This window comes from Scomber japonicus, chromosome 18 (assembly GCF_027409825.1).
Source record: "Scomber japonicus isolate fScoJap1 chromosome 18, fScoJap1.pri, whole genome shotgun sequence".
NCBI lineage: Eukaryota > Metazoa > Chordata > Actinopteri > Scombriformes > Scombridae > Scomber > Scomber japonicus.
The window spans coordinates 27893961-27915486 of NC_070595.1; the positions used below are offsets into that span (position 1 = coordinate 27893961).

A 21526-nucleotide genomic window follows, 5' to 3' on the forward strand; every position below is an offset into this window, starting at 1 on the left:
ATTCAGCATCAATATAATAATAAAGAAAAACTGTATCTGCCACATTATGACCGGACTTTGTTCTCCATGAGGACTACTGGTCCCAACAAGGTCCATGATTATACTAGAAACGGCCCAGTAAAGTAATAAATACACATACACACATGATTTCCAGTAAGGAGGAAGGGTGGGGACAGGAAGACAGTAAAGGTGAACGCTAGTACAGACTTCATTTCATGTCTGGTTACACCACAGGAAGTTAAAATTGAAAGTATTTTGTCAAACGCCATTTCACAGTCAGCAGAGCAGGAGGAGGAAAACAACTCTGAGGCAGGTGAGTGTTAATATCAGGACTGTAAATAATGATTACTGTCATTATTGATCAATCTGATGATTATTTTTAAGTTGAATTGTTAAGTTGATTAAACTGTGTCAGAAAAATATAAAATCACACAGTTTGAAGTCTTCAAAAGTAGTTTCCTGTTGTTCTTTTCCTGGTTTCTGCGTCCTCACAGTGATGTAACGTGACTCACTGCTGCGCTCTAAATAGAGAGAAGTCACAGTTAAGAAGCTCACACATGTTTATCTGAAGCTGTTTGTTGGATTTAAACCAGAGTCAAAGTTTATCTTTGTGATGACTAGAAAACACACATGGTTGTAGTTAAAGTCATGTCAACTAATAAGAAGCTACTAAGTTGAGAGTCAGGACTGAGTTTATTATACTGTGTGTATGTGTGTGTGTCTGCAGTGTTACTGGTTTACCTCTCAGACTCCTGGAGATGAAGGAAGAGGAGGAAGAGGAGGACAGAGTCTCTAATATCCAGCTGTCTGTCTGTGAAGAGTGACTGGTCCAATGATTATCCTCCAGACTTCAGTAATGAACCTGGACCCTCAGACACAAAGTAAGAGACTGTTTCTACTGTAAACTGACCTGAAGATGATTCAGTGAGATGGTTTCATGAAGGTTGTAGTGTAGATATGAAGGAAAGAAATAATGAAGTAGCTTCCATTCAGCTGTAATCTACAACAGATCTTCATGTTCATGTTAACCAGAGACAGGGCTGCTATTGCTGTTTGATTTTCCAGTCTATAAATGTAAAGTAGCAGCAGGTAACCCAGGGTGATATTTACTTAAGATTTACTAACAAGTCAAACTGTGTCTGTCCTTATTTACTAAAGGACAGCAGCAGCAGGTACAATGGAAGAGAACTGAGTGTTTGGTTTCATGTAGTACAGACTTTGTCTTAACCCTCCTATTATCCTCAAATATTACTAACACATTTTACCCTTGGGGTAAATCTGACCCCAGTGATATGTGCCTCCAGAAAATGATTAAAATAAAAGTTCTTGTGTCAGGCACTTATATATATACTCATATAATACATAAATAACCAATTGATGATGAAACTCAGTAGTGAGTTGACCTTTCCTCTAGCGCCATCGTCAGGCCAAACATTTAAATTAGAATTCATGTTTGTTGAAAAGTTTTTATTCGAATCTTTTCAAATTTACTGACAACATTTATGACCACAAGAGGATCAACCCTATTGGTTTTAGTGACGACATGGACTTTCCTGTAGCGTCACCATCAGGTCAAACTTTCAGTTTTAGAGTTGGTGTATCTTGAAAATCTTTCATCCAAATCTTTTCTTTTTAGAAAAGGCATACTAGCTTTTGTATGTTTGCTCCTCCCTTATTTTGCGTTAACTATCAATGTTCTTGTGGGAATTCCCTGCCCTCCGCAGTGTGGGAAATATCAGTTCGAATTTGGCAGGTGTGAGTACAGTAGGTCACACATACACACACACACACTTTCATGCCCAGGGTGCGGGAAAGTTCTCATGGGAATATGTTTCCCCCTCCCCCATGTCAAGTTAGCACCAAAAATGGAACTATATGGTCCCTCTCCTTACTTCAACAACAAGGTAGACTTAGCGATGCTAAGGTCATCAAAATAGTTCCAGGCTCCACCTGACACGCAGTCAGCCATGTTAAAGACATAACTTCATTATTTGAGATCTTCATATAACCATCAATTCTGAATATTTTACTTGGGATGATAATTTTAGAGGGGAGGCATGAGTAGTTGGATGACTTGGATGTGATGGACTCGCAAACCCACATTGCCATTGAAATTTTATTTTTCCCAGCATGTACCTGAAATTTTCAAGATGGGTCACGGATGTTACGTCCATTTCTTTTATACAGTCTATGGCACAGATAGACATGTTTTACACAGCTAAAACAGAGGAACATAGATGCGTGCAAAATGTGTACAGGACATTGAAAAAATATCATCATGATAATTTTATGCTTAATCAGTTGTCCCCATCAAATTAGGAAAAGTCATGAAATATGAAGCAAAAAAACTGATGTCAACTATTATTTTTTGAATGTTAAACATTGAATGGGGTTAAGAGGGTTAAACATTTAATGTTTGGGAAAAGTCAAATATGTAAAACTGTTGAATCACACTCGCACAGAGGGAGAGATACTATAGCAGAAAGAGAGAGAGAAACACAAATGAAAAGATGCATAATGAAGATATTTAGCAGAGCTCTCTGTTCAGCAGCACAACGCTCTGTGGAGTTTTCTTGTTAATAATAGTTTTTATCAACATGCACTGTGTGTCTCCTTGTGGTCTAATAAATATGTGAATCTACTTTACTCCTCATGAAACATTTGGCACCCCCCCCCCCCCCCCCCCCCACAAAATAGTAATAGTAACATGTTAAAATCCTTGAAACAGCCTCTATTCCCTCATTACAAATTCTGTCTGTTCTAGTCTAAGAATTTATAAATACATTTAGTTTAAAAAGTTTTACTACTTCACAAACAATGTCTCCTACTTCACTGTTAAGTCCATTTTCAGTGCTTCTGCATATGTGATTTATTTCTCGATGTGTCTGCCACAATTACATACTTTTATTTTTAAACACAACACATTGAATAATTGAACAAAAAGTGTCGTAAAAGCACAAATGTCGCCTGAAACGAAAGCCTGAGGATGAGCTCAGTATTAGCAGTTAGAAACAAAAGGCTCAGATCTAAACTGTGTTTTTAGTTTGCAGAACAGAAAAAGCTCCAAAAGATGTTGAGTTCTGAAAACTCTTCACACAATCATCAAATCACAGACTGAACCTGCTGAGTTTATTGATCATCTCTGGTGTCACAGAGAGCTCAAAGAGAGATAGCTTACTGTCAGCATCATTAGGACTAGAATTTGATTTATCATGACTAGAGACAGACAGGAAAGATGAAACAGGATGAAACAGTGTGATATTACAGGAGGACACTCACTGTGTTTCACTTGTTTCACTCACTTTTTATTGGAGGCTTATAAGATCACTTTCAGTCAGTTTTGTATTCAGTAGATAGATTTAACTCTAGTTTAGTTTTTAATTAATGACTAAATCACGACTATTCAAATACTGTGCTTTGTCCTTTTTACCTCACAGAACAAAAATCACACTTTGAGACAAGATCCTCATTTTCAGGCGCTGTCGGCTTTCCAGCTTTAACAAACCAATGAAAACATGTGAAAACGCCACAGTTCACTGAACCACAGCAAACAGGTGAGTTGTGAAAGCAGAAGACTAACTGGATCTTGTGGTGAGATTACTTTGACGATTTGTTAAAGATTGAATTTTTATTCTCAACATTTAAGCAGAAAAATGTTAATTTGAACACATTTCCACGACAACTGAGGAAACTCAATCCAATAGAAAGTTCCAGAACAGCTACTGAGTGTGATGAGACGTTTTTACTGATGATCCTCTTGAGTTTTTCTTCCAGTAGAAACACAGAATGAGTTGACTGACAGACAGAAAAGAAACACAACTGGTCTCTTATCTGTTCTCTGATTTTACCAGAGAGCCAAGATGACGGAGGCGGACCTCCTAAACCTTCTGCAAGATTTAACAGATGATGAATTTAAGGAGTTCAAGTGGTACCTGGAAAAAGAAAAGGTGGACGACATCCCACCCATCAAAAAGAGCAAGCTGGAAAAGGAAGAGAGGCAGGATGCTGTAGATCTGATGGTGCAGAAATATGAATTTTCTGGAGCTGTGGAGGTGATGAAGAGCATTTTAAAGAAGATCAATAGGAATGATCTGGTGGAGGAGTTATCAAACATCGACTCAGGAGCAGAAGGTCAGTCACAGGAAGAGACAAACATGACATCACATCCAGACAGCTGATCTGTCACAACAGCCTGTCTTTATTTATTTTTTTAGGATTAAGATTCAGAAAGGACCTGAGACATTCAGGGTTTGAACCCAGGACTTTCTTGCAGTGAGACACCAGTGCTAACCACTGAGCCACCGTGTTCTTCTCAGCACAATTAGTTTAAAAAGTTAACTGATACTACATTAAAGTAGTACATTAAAGGGAAATATAGTCATTTTAAAACACTGCAGGGGCTGAACAGTATTGGGACGGATACACATGAAGGTAGACTAAATGATCACACAACTACACAGACATAACTACATGAACCAATACCCACAGTACATCTGGCCATATCTCCTTTGGTGATCAACAGACACAGGCAGCTCTGACTCATACAGTATCTAAGGCTGGTTTCACAATGTAGGGGTAATTTGGGGGGTCAAATTTGGATTATTGAGAGACTGTGGGTGGAACTGGTTGAAAACATGAATGAACTCTTATCAAATAGCAGTGATATTATTGTGACAGGTGGTCTATATAAGTTACTGTTATCAGGGTTGTAGATCAGAGAAACTTTGACTTTCACCATGAATGAAAAGTGATAAACACAAATTATCCTCTAGAGGTGTAAATAAGTTGGTTTCCACCACTCAACATTTTACTGTTTGTTAAATTCAGACACATTCATGTTGTGAGGAAAAGTTCTGATTCAGACACACAGGGTCCGATTTTAATGATCTATAGCACATGGCGTGAATCGCATGGCGCCAGTGCCTTTAGTGTCCAAATCCACTTTTGCTATTTTAACGGCGGAAAAAGGGTTGGACTGAAGTCCCTTCATTAATCATAGGTGATTTTTGAGCGTAGGACGCGTCAGACCAATCAGAGTGTCAATTCATTTGGCATTTACCAAGCATTGTGTTTCAAGAATAAAACGTAAGTTACTTTTGCTGAAAAGAAAGTTGGCTGATGAGCTGCTAATCCGCCGTGTCATTCATAAAAAGGAAGAATATGGATTATAACTGACCGGTCTGATGATTGTAGAGGTGTGTGTGGTTATACTGCAGCAGCCTGGTGTCATCAGCTGATTTAATAAACAGTGAGCGGCTGTGTGTAATGGCACTGTGCTCTGTGCAGCATCTCAGAGGCTGCACAATTATCAACATATCAGCCCTACAGTATAAATAGTTGTGTATAACAGACACTGTAAGAATCACCCACATTCATTAACAGATTAATACAGATGTGTTAACCACAGATGTTCAGATGCTTTTCTTGTTGATAAAATCACTGAGTGGAAGCAGAGCCGCTTTCCTCCAGAAGAAGACGTGGTTCTGAGACCCATTCCCTACAAAAACACCCAAAACTCACACTGTGCTGCATATGTTCATGTCTCCTCCCGTCAGGTCACCATGCACGGAGCTGCACCAAACAGACATAGTGGCGCTTTGTTTTTGTTTTTTATCTTTTAATTACAGTTTTGGTTCTCTTTAAAAAAGTTTTGTTCAGTCCTGGAGTAACAGGTAAACTCAGCAGGGATTTAATTGTTGGAAGTATCTAAACCTGATCAGTGTCAAATATGTGTTAAATGTTGTTCAAAAACAGTTTTAATCATGTTAACCCTTTATATAGTTGTTAGGACTGTCTGCAGAGGCACTCTCAAAGGTGCTGAAACCCCCCACACACAAATACAGACACAATAGTGAAAGGCTCATTCTCATTTAATCTGTTATTTTTACAATTAATTAAATCTGATAAATATTATGAATAACCAATATGACATGAATGTTTTAATATCTTGATATAATGGGGTACTTTTTTTTTTCTTGTATGTTTGTGTGCCGCTGCCGGTCCCTGCTTGTGTAACAGGCAGAGTGTACACGCATTGTGCACCCACCTATTAAAATCATAATAATGCGCCCTTAAAATAACAGTGAAATATGCTGGAGTGACAGTGTTCTCTTTTTGGTCACTAGCGCAATCACTTTCCTCTACCTTTTAAATAGCAACACACCTACAACGTGCCAGACCACACCTCATTTTGAGGCCAACATGTTTAGACAACGAGAGCACAGGCCGAGAAAATGACAACTGCGTCAGTCTGAAACTAACAAAGTTACATGCGTGGCACCCGCCATCCACTGTGCAGCGGGTGCAAGATGGGGCCCACAGAGCAAAACAGAACAAAATGTCAGGACTAACACATGTCTTCTATCACTTATACTGATAAAACAAGAAAGCCATGCAGTCAATGTAGAGGAAAAATCTCATTACTGATTTGTTGTTTGTACAAACAGAAGTACAGAAACTAGGTTTCTACTATGTGTGTTTATATGTTCCATGATTACTCACATAGCCTGGTTTCTCTGAGTAAACAGATTACATAAGTGCACGGAAACACTGATAGTTGTTTACATCTATATTTTTCTTCTCTTTCAGCAGATGGTGATCTGCAGAAGGGTTTAGGTATATGTAAGATCAATCTGACGAGGAGATGTCAAAAAGTGCCTGAAACAAGTGATGAACCAGAAGATGAAATCCTCTTCGACGATAGATACACTGATGTCTACATCACAGAGGGAAGCAGTAACGAAGTTGATACTCAACATGAGGTGTGGCAGCTTGAGACAGCTTCCAAGATGAAGACCCTCCATGACACTCCAATCAAATGCCACAACATCTTTAAAGTCTTACCAAATCAGAAGAAACTCATCAGAGTCGTTCTGACTAACGGTGTTGCTGGCGTTGGAAAAACCTTCTCAGTGCAGAAGTTCACTCTGGACTGGGCAGTGGGCTCCGAAAACCAAGATATCAGTCTGCTGGTTCTGCTTCCATTCAGGGAGCTGAACTCGATCAAAGATGAGCAGTACAATCTGATCATGCTGATCCAAGAATGCCATCCAACATTAAAGCTCACAGCAAAGAAGCTTGCGGTCTGTAAAGTTCTGTTCATCTTTGACGGCCTGGATGAAAGCAGACTTTCACTGGAATTCAACACCAAGGAAGTCGTGACTGATGTCACACAGAAGACATCAGTCAGCGTGCTGTTGACAAACCTCATCAAGGGTAACCTGCTTCCCTTGGGTCTCATCTGGATAACTTCCCGACCTGCAGCAGCCAATCAGATCCCTCGTACATTTGTTGACAGGGTAACAGAGGTACGAGGCTTCACTGATGACCAGAAGGAGGAGTACTTCAGGAAGAGATTCAGTGATGAAGAGCAGTCCAGCAAAATCATCTCACACATCAAGACATCCAGGAGCCTCCACATCATGTGTCGCATCCCAGTCTTCTGCTGGATCACTGCTACAAGTCTGGACGAAATGTTGACTTCAGACGAGAAAGAAGAGCTGCCCAAGACCCTGACTGACATGTACTCATACTTCCTGCTGATTCAGACAAAGAGGAAGAAGAACAAGTATGATGGGGGACATGAGACGAGTCCACAGGAGCTGACAGAGGCTGACAACACAGTTCTTCTGAAGCTGGGGAGGCTGGCATTTGAACAGCTGCAGAAAGGAAACATCCTGTTCTACCAAAAAGACCTGGAGCAGTGTGGTCTTGATGTCACAGAGGCTGCAGTGTTATCAGGATTTTGTACACAGATCTTCAAAAGAGAGAAACTCCAGAAGAAAACGGTTTACTGCTTTGTTCATCTGAGCGTTCAGGAGTTTCTGGCTGCAGTCTACATGTACCACTGTTACACCAGCAGGAACACAGAGGTACTGAAGGACTTCCTGGGAGAAGACTACAGTGACTCATCTCTGGATCACTTCCTGAACGGAGCCATGGAGAAATCTCTCCAAAGTAAAAATGGCCACCTGGACCTGTTTGTTCGCTTCCTTCATGGCCTCTCTCTGGAGTCCAACCAGAGTGTCTTAGGAGACCTGCTGGGTCAGACAGACAACAGTCCAGAAACCATCCAGAGAGCCATCACCAACCTGAAGAAGATGAATATGGAGGTCTCTCCTGACAGAAGCATCAACATCTTCCACTGTCTGATGGAGATAAACGACGGCTCAGTACATCAGGAGATCCAAGAGTTCCTGAAGTCAGAGAACAGATCAGAGAAGGAACTCTCTCTGATCCACTGCTCAGCTCTGGCCTACATGCTGCAGATGTCAGAGGAGGTTCTGGATGAGTTGGACCTGGAGAAGTACAACACATCACATGAGGGACGACAGAGACTGATCCCAGCTGTGAGGAACTGCAGAAAGGCTCGGTAAGTCCACATGTGATTAACATTCATCAGTGTAGATTAGTAGTTAAGTTCTTCAAATGTTGGATTTCTTTAAATTAAATTAAAGAGTACAGTTTAGGCCTGTTCTATGTGAAAAGTGCATTAAGGGAACTTTAGTTGTGATTTGGTGCTATATGAATAACTCAGAATTGTAAAAATTTGTATTATTGTTAAAATAGTGCTGTAGTTGTTTATAGCAGAATAACATCAGTTATATTCAGTCACAGATTTTTGTTAGCTTTTTCAATTGTTACATTTTTTTTTTAATTTTAAATGTTGATTTTTCAGTTGGTTGTGTTTTTAGTTTTTTAGTTAATCAACACAGGTCTTCTATTTATTTCTAGTAATTATTGGATTTTACAGTATTTTCTTGTACTTTTCTACCCTTGAATGTTGGAGGCATCATTCAAACCTGGTAAAACAAATGAAGGACTTCAGAGGTTGTGGTTGAGGTTTTATTACAGCAGCATTTTATCACAACATATATCAGTATTTTACAGTTATCTGTGAATGCAGTTAAGTTATTATTTTGGTTAAGACAATGTCAATGTCTCCTACAATGTCAGTGGTTCATTTACTGTTGCTTTTCATTAAAGGAATGTATTTAACTTCAAACTGTTTCATCATCATATGCATGAAGTAAATATAGGCAGAGCCATGCTCAAAGTGGGTTGACCAGTTGGGATAGAGAGGAGAGAGAGGAAGAATAGGAGAGAGAAGCACATTGAAAATCAACATTGAAGCTAGTAGCTCCGTCATTGTGTCATTACAGACTTCCTCACTGTTATCTCACAAAGACTCACTATGAAGTTGTGGCCTCAGCTCTGAACGTCAACCCCTCCCATCTGAGAGATCTGGACCTGAGCTACAACATCCTGTATGAGTCAGACATGAAGCTTCTGTGTGCTGGACTTGAGAGTCCAAACTGTAAACTGGAGACTCTGAGGTCAGTTCACTGACTGTAGATTTGTTAGATTTGTTTCTATAGATTCAATTAAAATCCTTCACTGAAGTTTCAGATGTTTGGTTCATACATTTTCAGGATCTGCTTTTAGCGCAAATCTGTAGAATTAAAAATGTTCAGGGATTTAAAATCCACAGTCTTGTTCTGTGTAAAAATGACTTCCAGGGTTTAAACTAATATGAGGCTTCAGCAGTCTGAGTAACACAGATAAAGTAAGTATGTTTGTGTTTCTTCAGTGTTTCCTTGCTGAGCTGCAGTGGAGGGATCCAAACCCAAAGAGGGAATTTTGTTCTAAATATTTGAGTCAGACAAATCAAGTGTGAGTCTACCAGACTGTCATAGCCTCATATTAGCTCCAGCTGAATGAAGTCATTCCCTACAGTGCAGCTGTGTTAGGAAGAGACCACTTCACAGTCAGTATGGACAGGAGGAATGATTACTGCCACCAATAACATGTTTTAATTACACACACCTACTAAACTACCAAATACAGGAAGAAGAGCTGATTTAATAGATGCAGACATAGTGATGTTGATCTACACATTTAAAACCTGAACACACCTGATTGGATTATAAAAAGTTTTTAATCTACATCATTTATTCTTTATTCAGATTGTGTGGCTGCAGTTTGTCAGAGACCAGCTGTGCTTCTCTGGTCTCAGCTCTGAAGGCTAACCCCTCCCATCTGAGACTGCTGGATCTGAGTAACAACAAGCTGAAGAGCTCGTCTGTGAAGCTGCTGTCTGATCTTAAGGAGAGTCCAGACTTTAGACTGGAGACTCTGGGGTCAGTTCACTGACTGTCTGTTACTATTGTTGATCTTAATGTTTAACAACTGAACCTAGTTTATGTACATGGGTCAGTGACAAATAAGGGTTGGCAAGATGAGAAATGTAAAAATGTCTTAATGTATCTATTAATAGGTATATTTTGCAACATTTGTTTTTCCAAAAGTAAGACTGAGTGCTCCTGATAGTGTCCCATCGTGTAACCATAAATAATGATAAATATTATATATTTGAATCACCTACAGTGTATTTAAGTGCATTTATACACATAATTCATTTTAAAACATCAAATGAGTAATAAATAAGTTGGGGTCATTGATGTAAAATTTGGTAAAAAACATTTTGTTGCATTGCAAAAGTGGATTACATTTATTTATTTATTTACATTTTTTAGTTAATGTTTATTTTCCTGTACATAATCAGACTTTTATGAAAAAATACTGCTTACACCTAGTGGACACTGGGTTGCATCAGTGGACGTAACCAGTATTTTGCATAAAAATCTGATACACTGTTTGTTGAAGAAATTGCGACTGAATATCAAATATGACAGTCAACAAGGTTCAGTGAACTCAGTTTTTCAATGTTATTTTAAGTTTAGAAAAAGGAAAACATGACAACATGAAATGATTAGGATATTATATTTTAAATCAGGTGGTTGAAGCCAAGTGAAGACATTCTTCCCACTCAGCTGTTTCATGCTGTAGCATTCAGACATGCTCTGTAATGATTTTTCCTTGTTAGAAGGTGGCATCTAATGGGGGAAAAACGTTTTCTTAGTTTGATTTTTGTAGTTTTGTTTATGTTAGTAATGAAATAGCAGACATGTAAACAATTATATTGCACAGAAGTTATGTTTGAGTAACATTTCTCATTTAAATGAATTATTGGATTTGTAGGTATTGTAAAGCTACAGTACATGTTCAAAAGTAGTTTTTTTATGATACATCTTTAACTAGCATCATTAACTACTGATATCTAACAAAATCAGCATCTCTAACAGAAAGACTTTTAATAGGACTCAAATGATGTAAGCAGTACACATTTAAAACCTGAACACATCTGATTGGATTATAAATGAATTTCAATCTACATCATTTATTCTTTATTCAGATTGGATGGCTGCAGTTCATCAGAGACCAGCTGTGCTTCTCTGGCTTCAGCTCTGAAGTGCAACCCCTCCCATCTGAGATGGCTGGATCTGAGTAACAACAAGCTGCAGGATTCAGACGTGGAGCTACTGTGTGATCTTCTGAAGAGTCTAGACTGTAGACTGGAGGAACTGATGTAAGTTCACTGACTGTCTGTTATTGTTGTTGATCTTAATGTTTAACAGCTGAACCTAATTTATGTACATACATCAGCAACAGCAAATCTCTTCTGGATTCTCAGTATCTTACTGAACAGTTGAGTCTGTAGTAATATGACTGATTCTTAAAGAAACTGTAGAAAATGTTCACTGTTTGTTGTTAAAGTAAATGAATGTTTATAATTTTTGGTAAAGAGTCACATCTGTATACAGAAGATCCTCTCAACTAACTCTGTTTGAAACTGATCAAGTTTACTTGATGAAGGAGAAATATTTCTTTATTATATTCTTTAATGTGTTTAATATGAAATAATACACAAAGCACTGCTGGGTTGAAGATTAAACAACTATTATTGTCCAATAAGGAGACAGCATACACACAGAGTGACATCAGCTCATCTCACTGAGCAAAGAACAAACCTAATCTATTATAGTTTCTGAAGGAACAAAGAAATGATCTGTGATTGGTCAAACATACCAGTCTATATGACTGCAGCCAATGGCAAATAACCATAAGAAATACGTCAATATACAGATGATGTGTCACATCGCCAGGACAGGAAATTGGGAGTCAGGAACACAATTACATAAACCAACCATTTGTTGCTTATTCACTTTTACAACGCACACATATGTGTGTAACCTTTTTTATTTTGTCTTAACCTCAGCAGACTGAAGGGATCACTCTGTGACTTCCCTCAGGTTCACACCACATTTATTGGTCAGCACAGCTGTTAAATAAAAACATACATCAGTGTGGCTGGTGGTGATGATCAGATATACCATACAGCTCCTTTACTACACATTAAAAAGAGAATAAAATCAACATACTGAAGCAGTCACCATATTACAATGGTCATGCATTACTTCTCAAACATACTGTGTGAGGCCCAGCATCTAACATGGCTAACAGACTAGCGCAGGTTCACTCAAAGAAAGAAAGGACAATAAAATAGCGACTCACTGATAGTCACAAAACGTGACTCAAATAACCTGCACTTTAACTTCAGTAAAGGCAGTTTCATAACTTAATATTTGAGGAAATCACAGAGCTGTTTTCAGTATCTCAGATCGTCAGCAGCAGGAAAAGAGACAGGCTGGCGTTTTACTGTCATTATGTTTACCACCACCGGCCACAGGAGGACGCTCAGTCACAACTAATGAAATGATAAACATAAAATATGAACCTGTTTCACAAGAAATGAGAATGGAAAATGACAAAAATATCTTGCTTGCAAAATAAAATAATTACTGAATGAATATAGAAATACATTTTGACAAACTTCATTAATCTTTAACAAGCCTGTTACCACACACACACACACACACACACACACACACACACACACACACACACACACAGATTGACTCAGTGTTGACATGATTATGTGTCTGAATGTTGTGGTGACATTTGGATGATGTCTGTAGAAGGCTGACATTATGATGATCCACAATAACACAATGACAAAGTCACTCTGTTCATTGATGAGGACATAGTAATGTTGAACTACACATTTAAAACCTGAACACATCTGATTGGATTATAAATGGATTTTAATCTACATCATTTATTCTTTATTCAGATTGGGTGACTGCAGTTTGTCAGACACCAGCTGTGCTTCTCTGATCTCAGCTTTGAAGTGCAACCCCTCCCATTTGAGATTGCTAGAGCTGAGTAAAAACAAGCTGCAGGATTCAGTCGTGGAGCTGCTGTGTGATCTTCTGAAGAGTCCAGACTGTAGACTGAAGAGACTGGGGTAAGTTCACTGACTGTCTGTTACTATTGTTAATCTTAATGTTTAACCACTGAACCTAATTTATGTACATACATAACTTACATCCATGACGTAAATTTTTTGTTAAAGTAAATTAATTTTCATAATTTTCAGTAAAGAGTCACATCTGTATACAGAAGATCCTCTCAACTAATATCTGTTTGAACTGATGAAGTTTACTTGATGAAGGAGAAATATTTCTTTTCAAGATTCTTTAATGTGTTTTAATGAATAATGTCTGTTCATTGATATTGATCCTTCAGAACACACACACACACACACACACACACACACAGAACAAAATTTAACATTTTCACCTCTGATTGGTCTGTGTGTCACATAAATTATTCAGTTTTAATAGATTTTAGCATTATTTTACATTATGTTTAGTATTAAAATGTATGAAAATATTAATGTAAAACACCAGACACTATTTACAATTTATTTATATTAATTGTTGTGAATTAGATTAAAAAAAACTATCCAAAACAAATACTATTCCAAAGAAATCACATTAAAAATGGAAAATATAACAAAGAAAAATAAATAATGTCTTTACGGTAGATTAATGTTAAGAAAGACACTAAGGGCCTGATTTACTAATATCCCAAATAAAGGATACAAAATTGCGTGTGCAGTGCAACAGATTGGTCAAAGTATATTTTGCGGGTGATCTACTAAGAATAAGTGCACAAATGACACGTGCAGACAGCAATATTTAAATGAGGGTTTTGCGTGTCTTAATCATACACTGTATAGACGAAATGGACGTAACATCCGTGACATCACCCATTGGTTTGTGGACTGCTGCTCAGAAGGCAATAGTTTCGGATCTGGGCAGCGCCATCTTGAAAATTTCAGGTGCATGCTGGGAAAAATAAAAACACAGATTCCACTTATATGGGCATGAGGCGGAGCCATGGGCGGAGCGGGAAGGTTGCTATGCTTGCGAGGGCTGGATCTCGAGGACATTGTGCAATCAACCTGTCAATCACGACGTAGCCACACCCTAATGCATATCGTCAAATACAAAATCTGGGAGGCCAACATTTCACAAATGAACATCATACTGCATTGAAGAAGGCTTTAAACTAGCGATTGAGACCATAAACACATTTTGAAAACATTTAGTGAGGTTAGAAATCAAGTGAGAAGTTGGAGAATTCTCCATTGACTTGTATAGAGACGGAAGTCCTTTTGACACCAAAACGGTCACCCCCTGGTGGCCTTTTGCTAGAATGCAGTTCTAAGTTACTTCCGCGTTGGCCTCATTTCAGAGGACCGGAACTCCCTGCCTGGTCTTAATGGAGAGTTTGGATGAGCAGAAAGCTGCAAGCGCAAAATGAAATGTGATCCCATGAAATTAGAGGTTCTAGTGAAAGAGTTTCACAAATACACTGAGCAAAAAAAGTATTACCAGAAAAAAACGCTGTATGGGAGAGTATTTGTTACAAAAACAATGCTGTTAGTAAAACCAAAAGTATTCCACTCCACAATTATTAACACAGGTGGAAAAAGTCCATTCTCTGTGAATTATGTCCTCTTGCCTCCGTCTCCTCCTCAACACAGTAACAGCAGTCATCTGTGAGCTGTGCGCAAGCGGTGAAAATCTTCCCTTTCAAAGGTATTATTTAGAGAAGCAGTTACCATCAGCAAAATTACCTTCAGGTTTGGTAAATTACAATGCGTGTGCTTAACATATTTGCATTTTCTCCTCCCTGTATTTTTCACACTGGGGTAAAAACACCCCATATTACATATTCATAATGGCCGATGTACTAAACGGACAGTGTGTATTATCTTGCACTTTGAAAGACACAAGGCTCGTTGTGCTGCGTTAGTAGAACAGCTTGCACATTTTTTTGTAGGTGATGTTAAATTTGCACACGTTTTTACTCGCAAACCTTTAGTAAAACAGGTCCTAAGTGTCTCCACTTAGAGAAGCCGATACGTTTTTTTCCGTTATTATCTGCCCTTAATAATATATGTGGTAAATTAAGTATATACATTATATTATATATATATATATATATGTGTGTGTGTGTGTGTGTGTGGGGGAAAAAAAAAAAAAAAAAAAAAAGAGGGGGGGGGAAGCAGCTCTCAGAAGGAAGCCGGCTTATAAACCCATCACGTCACTACTCCGCTCATTTTAGAGAAAAGCTCATTGATGAGGACATAGTAATGTTGAACTACACATTTAAACCTGAACACATCTGATTGGATTACAAATGGATTTTAATCTACATCATTTACTCTTTATTCAGATTGAGGGACTGCAGTTTGTCAGAGTCCAGCTGTGCTTCTCTGGCTTCAGCTCTGAAGGACAACCCCTCCCATCTGACACTGCTGAAACTGAGTAAAAACAAGCTGCAGGATTCAGATGTAGAGCTGCTGTGTGATCTTGTGAAGAGTCCACACTGTATACTGGATACTCTGATGTAAGTTTACTGACTGTCTGTTACTATTGTTTGTTTTTGAAAAAGTATTATTTATTTGTGAGATTTTTAATATACAAAAAACATTTACAGAAGACCTTATACATATGGATTAACAAGACTACAGGTGCTCATTTTAAAAATTTAGGTCCCAACAAAGGTGAAAATATGGCACGTCTTGCCAAAAGTGTGAGAAAGGCCATAAGCTCAGTAAAGTAAGATGGCAGGGGGTTGCCAATGGGTAGAACACCAAACAGGGCAACTAGTGGTGAGGGGCAGATGTTGGCAGGTGTAATTGCTGAGAGAATTTCCAGAACAAAGTAATGGTGGGACAAGTCTAGAACAAATGACCGAGATCTGCTGGTCCTAGATGACATCTGTCCAGTGTTGGGCAGTAGCTGCGTTATAAGTAGTTAAATGTTTTCTACATCAAATAACTTTTCAGTAGTGAAGCTATTTTACTGATCAAATAACGCAGTAGCGTCCAGAGAAGCTACATTTCCCCAGGCATTTCATTTTTGTTCTAATATGACATTGGTCACAGAGAGTGGAACTGATTTATGAATTAGGAAATTGCCACGCCTTACTTCAAAATGAGGAATGGTAAAGTTGACCCTCCCACCCCCTGCAAAGTTTTTGTTGATCTGATATCTTAAGGTGGGTCTCTTATAAAAAGGCCTTTTTTTAGAATTTAAACATTTTAGATGATGTGACGTCCCCCTCTTCCCCTTTTTCCTTGGGCTTCTTGGCTCAGGAGCCAGTGGGTGGGACTAGAGAGGACGTCAGGGAAACTACCTACACCTGTATAGTTTAGGCCTCAGCCTATTTAGCTGGCTGCTTTGTAATTACTCTCTCTTGTCTTCCTTCCAGGCCTCCACCAACCAGATGGGTTTGGTTGGGATTTTGGTTTCAGTTTGGTTGGCACATATCGCACCACACATTTCACTCATCCACACACTGCATTCATGACTGATATAACTGATTAACATTGTTATTTAACTTAAGTTTGTAATAAATATTATTTTAGATACGTGTTGTCATGTGTGATTCCCATTTCTGATATGGACTTTGAGCCGGTTTGTAACAATGATTAAACACTTTGTTGCATTTGACAGGAGGATCCAGCCCTTAAACATTCCAGCTAGTAAATCTTAAAGCACCACTCGGTGTAGACTAGGTGTCAGAGCTAGCCGGGTACAACTCGGGTAAGTGCTAATGACAGTCCCACATTTCTCTATCCCCACCAACGAGTGAGGCATCTGCCTAGGTTGAGCATGTTGAGTTATAGAAGCAGCACGCAAGTAGAAGAAAAGAAAATATACAATAAAATGTAACTAAAACGAAAACTCTTCCACCCACCCCAAACCCCAAACCAGTATCTGCAGAAGAAGACCGGTTCAGATGTTAACACTGATTGACTCAGTCGTAATGTTGAACTACACATTAAAAACCTGAAAACCTCTTATTGGATTATAAATGGAGTTTAATCTACATCATTTATTCTTTACACAGATTGAAGGACTGCAGTTTGTCAGAGACCAGCTGTGCTTCTTTGGTCTCAGCTCTGAAGTGCAACCCCTCCCATCTGAAATGGCTGGATCTGGGCTACAACAAGCTGCAGGACTCAGATGTGGAGCTGTTGTGTTGTCTTCTGAAGAGTCCACACTGTAGACTGGAGAATCTGAGGTAGGACACCATTTCTTACTTCTGTATTGACATTAATATGATGGGACAGTTTTGGTGACACTAAACTGCAGACATTGTTTTACACAATATGTAGGTTATAGCAATTGGCCAGAAATCATCAGGCGTATTTGCCCCCAGCTTCTTTGGCACATGCCTTATTGTTGAGCATTTCCACATTACAGGTACAGTGCTTGTGTCGAGAAGATACTGAAATAGTCTAGCAAAGACAACAAATAACTGAGCGGCACAGTTTTTTAGAAGATGGGCTTTCAGACCATCTGGGCCAATGGTCTTATTGGTTTCAGTCGGAGAAGACCTGCACCAATATCCTCCTCTTTAATGACAATGGATGATTCTGCTTGAAGGTTATTACATATTGAGTCACATTCTGTTATATCATCTACAATGTCAAATCTGCAGTAGAAATAATTTAGTTCATTTCAGAAAGATTCACTGCTATTAACAGGAGTGATGGCCTTTTTACTGGCTCTGTCCATTAATATGTTTAAACCCTCCCATGCTTGTCTAACATTTCCAATTAAAGATTTGTCTTCCACCTTATTTTTGTAATTTAGTTTTGCCTTAGAGTTTTCCCCCTTAGCTGTCTCCTTTTTCACACAGTAATTCTACATTACCAGAGCAAAAAGCAGTTTTTTGAAAAAAGTTATTTTAGAAAGGCAACACCAACAAATATGGATTGAAGCGGATAATTCTGTTAGGTAAAAACATGTTCTGAATGTTTTTTTCTTCCAATAAATATTAATTTCTGAATTTTACAATGATCAGTTGTGGAGCTTTAGACAAATGGCAATCTATGCTGCCGGGGCATCTTCCCCGTCTTAGCCTGCTGCAACTTATGACTCAAAACTTTCTTTCAAATAAAACAGGTTAAGACTTATAAATATGATTCTGCTGTTCAGGTGCTAATGCTCTGTGATAGGAGCCACTGGGATGTTTGTTTGTTTTTTTTTTTTAAATGTGCATAGTGATGAAGCCCTTGCAAGTGATCAGTGGTGGGTAAAGTTCTGAAAATGAATATTCAAGTAAAAGTACACCCATTAAAAAAATACACAAGTAAAGTAAAAAAAGTACCTGGTTAATAAATTACAATTTTGCATTTTAATATTTGTAGGCAAAACCGCACTTGGTGATAAAATCTTTTTTTAGATTAGAGCTGGTAGGCTAATCAAACAAATAAAGATACTCTCTCTCCATCTCTACCTCACCTACCCTTCTCCTTTTCCATTTCCTTATCTGTCCCAGAACAGACAAATGTAATGACCTTAACATTGAATTTGGCGTTACATTAGATTAACTGCTTTCTAATGTATCCCAATTTAAAAGCCCAACAGACTACTAGGTACAAGATAAGTTAATGTCATCATCATAACATCAAAGATTAAGGCTACACATGAAAAATCTCATCATGGTAAAAAGAGAGGTGGGGCTTATTTTTCTTCCAGGCAGCTGGTACTATAGAAATTATGGTAGCCTAAAGGCAATGCATAAGGAGTACATTTAGACTACCGTAATTACTACAGTAACAGTGCAACAGAATTTAAAAGGCAGTTAGCTTGACCACAGTCTACACTCAGTCCCCACATTTAGAGCAGACTAGTTGTAATGAAGCTATAAATGGCAAATGTAGAAAAGCAAAAAGTAGATTATTAAAGAGTAGAAGTTCCGTTTAAAAAAGGGAAAATGAAAAGTTCTTGTTCCTTTTTAAAAAAAAAATACTTTCACTGTTTGTATCTGACAGTTTTTAACCTGCATCCTGTTCATGGAGTTTCCATTTTCTGGATGGATGAGGACATAGTAGTGTTGAACTACACATTTAAAACCTGAACACATCTGATTGGATTATAAATGGATTTTAATTTACATAATTTATTCTTTATTCAGATTATGGGGCTGCAGCTTGTCAGAGACCAGCTGTGCTTCTCTGGTCTCAGCTCTGAAGTGCAACCCCTCCCATCTGAAAGAGCTGGATCTGAGTGACAACAACCTGAAGGATTCAGATGTGAAGCTGCTGTGTGATCTTAAGAAGAGTCCACGCTGCAGACTGGAGTATCTGAGGTCAGTAGAGAGTTGGAGTCAGTCTGTGCTGGTTTCAGCAGTTTGTATTAAACACTTGCTTTCCTTTCCTTGCTTTCCAGAAGCTTGCTGTGATCATGTGTTTGAGTTGATGTGAAGACAACTGTTGTTGTATTGATGTCTGCAGGAAATAAAGCTGGATTACAGCTGACAGCCTTATAACATGTATAGAGACAGTGGTCCTCATCATCAAACTGTCACACCATCAAATCTGATCACTTCACAAATGTTGATATGATTCATATTGTTGAAACATAGAGATTCTACATGTTCTTGGAAACATCTTCAAATCCCACAGAGACTCTGTAGCTTTAAACTTTGATAAGAGTTGACATGTATCAGCAGTAAATCCATCAGTAAACTGATGAGTGAATGTCTCTGTTTCTGCAGTAAGGATGTGTTCATGACTCTCTGCACTTTATTTCCTCTGTGTACTTCAGTGAAATCTGCAGAGGAAACACACTTGATAGTAAAAGTGTGTGCAGGTGTGTGAGCTTGGAGCTCAGTGTGTTCACTCCAACACGTTAACATGAGAGCTGAAAGGAAGCAAGCTACGCTGCACAGCTGTTCCACTTCTGGTCTGAACAGGACTGAAGTCCCTGCTGCTCTTTATACTGGATGTGCTGCATCACTGACTGACAGCTGATGAAGTGAGTCTCACTAAACACTCATTTATCTCCTCTGTTCTTTCTTCTTCTCTCATCAGCTGGTGATGATCTCCATCAGAGTGAGTCAACATTGTTCAGAAGGTCATCCAGTTTCAGCACCGGCATCCCTCTTTAACCCACTCACAGTTTACAGGCACAGTGCCGCCGCTGGTGTGCATGTGCATGATGGTATCAGGATGCTCTGCACCAATCAAGGTCTTCGTTCAGCTTCCTGTTAACTCAGTAGCAGTAGCAGAGTAAAGCTGAGTCAGAGAAGTTTTGACTTTTTCTGTATTCATTGCTGCAGTTTCTTGACTTTAATTGAGCCCAAAATGTGTTTTATATTGTAATGTCTCATTGACAGCACTCAAGTCTTTTTTAATAGTCTGACAGTCAAATACTATTCATTTAATGTATCTCTGACGATGTAATTTATGTTAATAATATGATTTTTATCATTTTTATTCCATCATGCTGTTGGAATGTAATTTATGTTAGAGTGCAATGAGAGCACTGATGCGTCTGTTCAGGGACCGTCATACACTTCTTTAACTCACCATTTGTGTGTATTATGTCAGTAGCAGTGATGACAGAGATGCGCCTCTGAGCTAAAATGTTGCTCTTCATTGATACTGCCTTAGAGCTGTGGGGATTGTATTTTGTTCATGTATAGGCCTACATCCTTGTCCTATTTATCACTGCATGATATTTTTATTTACATTATGTATTTCATGATATGTTTAGTATTATTGCGTAAGCCTTATCTCTGTTTATTTTTACATACATCTACAAAGGAGCATCCAAAAGACCAGCAATAAATGAGTTGCTTATCAGTGAGTGTGTGTGTCATAAATTTATTGCTGTATTCATGCCATTACTGTTCTTACCGGAGAACCTGTGGAGAGTGCAGTAATGTCTCGAACAAGCAATTAAGAACTAATTCATTTATCCTTCCTGAGGTCACACATTTGGGATTCAGTAAACCAACACTTCTTTTACAAACATCCAGGAGTGTTGAGGGAGGATCAACTGTATCCTGATGATCCATCTGGACAGGAGTCTGGATCTGGATTTTATCATCTTCACTTAAGTCTCCTAACTGACTATAAACTGAACAGTTATCTCTGGATTTTGTTGAAGTCAGAACTTTACAGATTTGATATGCATGAGCTGTAAGATGCAGGTAAGAGCCTTTTTTCAATTTTGTAATCAAAATGAATGTAATGACTACAAATAAAACTTTAATTTGCAGGCTGGATGTAAAAATAAATAGTAAACATGCTCTTATCTGATCTGACCCTGGCTGATAAACTGTGACTGAAACAATACAAACAGCATTAATCAACATGTTTGATGCAGCAGCGACACCTGCTGGACAAAACACTCACCTACAGTCAGCGCAGGAGGAAACACACACACTCCAAGCAGTAGCACGGTGT

At 38.5% G+C, this 21526-nt stretch overlaps 1 protein-coding gene across 1 annotated transcript; it reads left to right on the plus strand.

The window, feature by feature from the left end:
* The first annotated feature begins 585 nt into the window (after window positions 1–585).
* LOC128379337 (NACHT, LRR and PYD domains-containing protein 12-like) lies at window positions 586–20408 on the plus strand. The gene is made up of 12 exons (XM_053338955.1): window positions 586–881; window positions 3438–3554; window positions 3852–4131; window positions 6589–6836; window positions 6918–7082; window positions 7599–8371; window positions 9162–9335; window positions 9966–10139; window positions 11255–11428; window positions 13034–13207; window positions 19249–19422; window positions 20147–20408. Exons 3-12 carry the CDS (start codon window positions 3861–3863, stop codon window positions 20151–20153), a joined length of 2334 nt encoding a protein of 777 aa, XP_053194930.1. The 5' UTR covers window positions 586–881; window positions 3438–3554; window positions 3852–3860; the 3' UTR covers window positions 20154–20408.
* The last annotated feature ends 1118 nt before the right edge of the window (window positions 20409–21526 follow it).

What these genes read in the sequence shown, in the direction of transcription:
- LOC128379337 (XM_053338955.1), top strand. Translation starts at nt 3,861, where the DNA reads ATGACGGAGGCGGACCTCCTAAACCTTCTGCAAGATTTAACAGATGAT. An exon ending in CATCGACTCAGGAGCAGAAG is followed by an intron (nt 4,132 to 6,588) that starts GTCAGTCACAGG and finishes CTTCTCTTTCAG; the next exon opens with CAGATGGTGATCTGCAGAAG. An exon ending in TGTAGACTGAAGAGACTGGG is followed by an intron (nt 13,208 to 19,248) that starts GTAAGTTCACTG and finishes TTCTTTATTCAG; the next exon opens with ATTATGGGGCTGCAGCTTGT.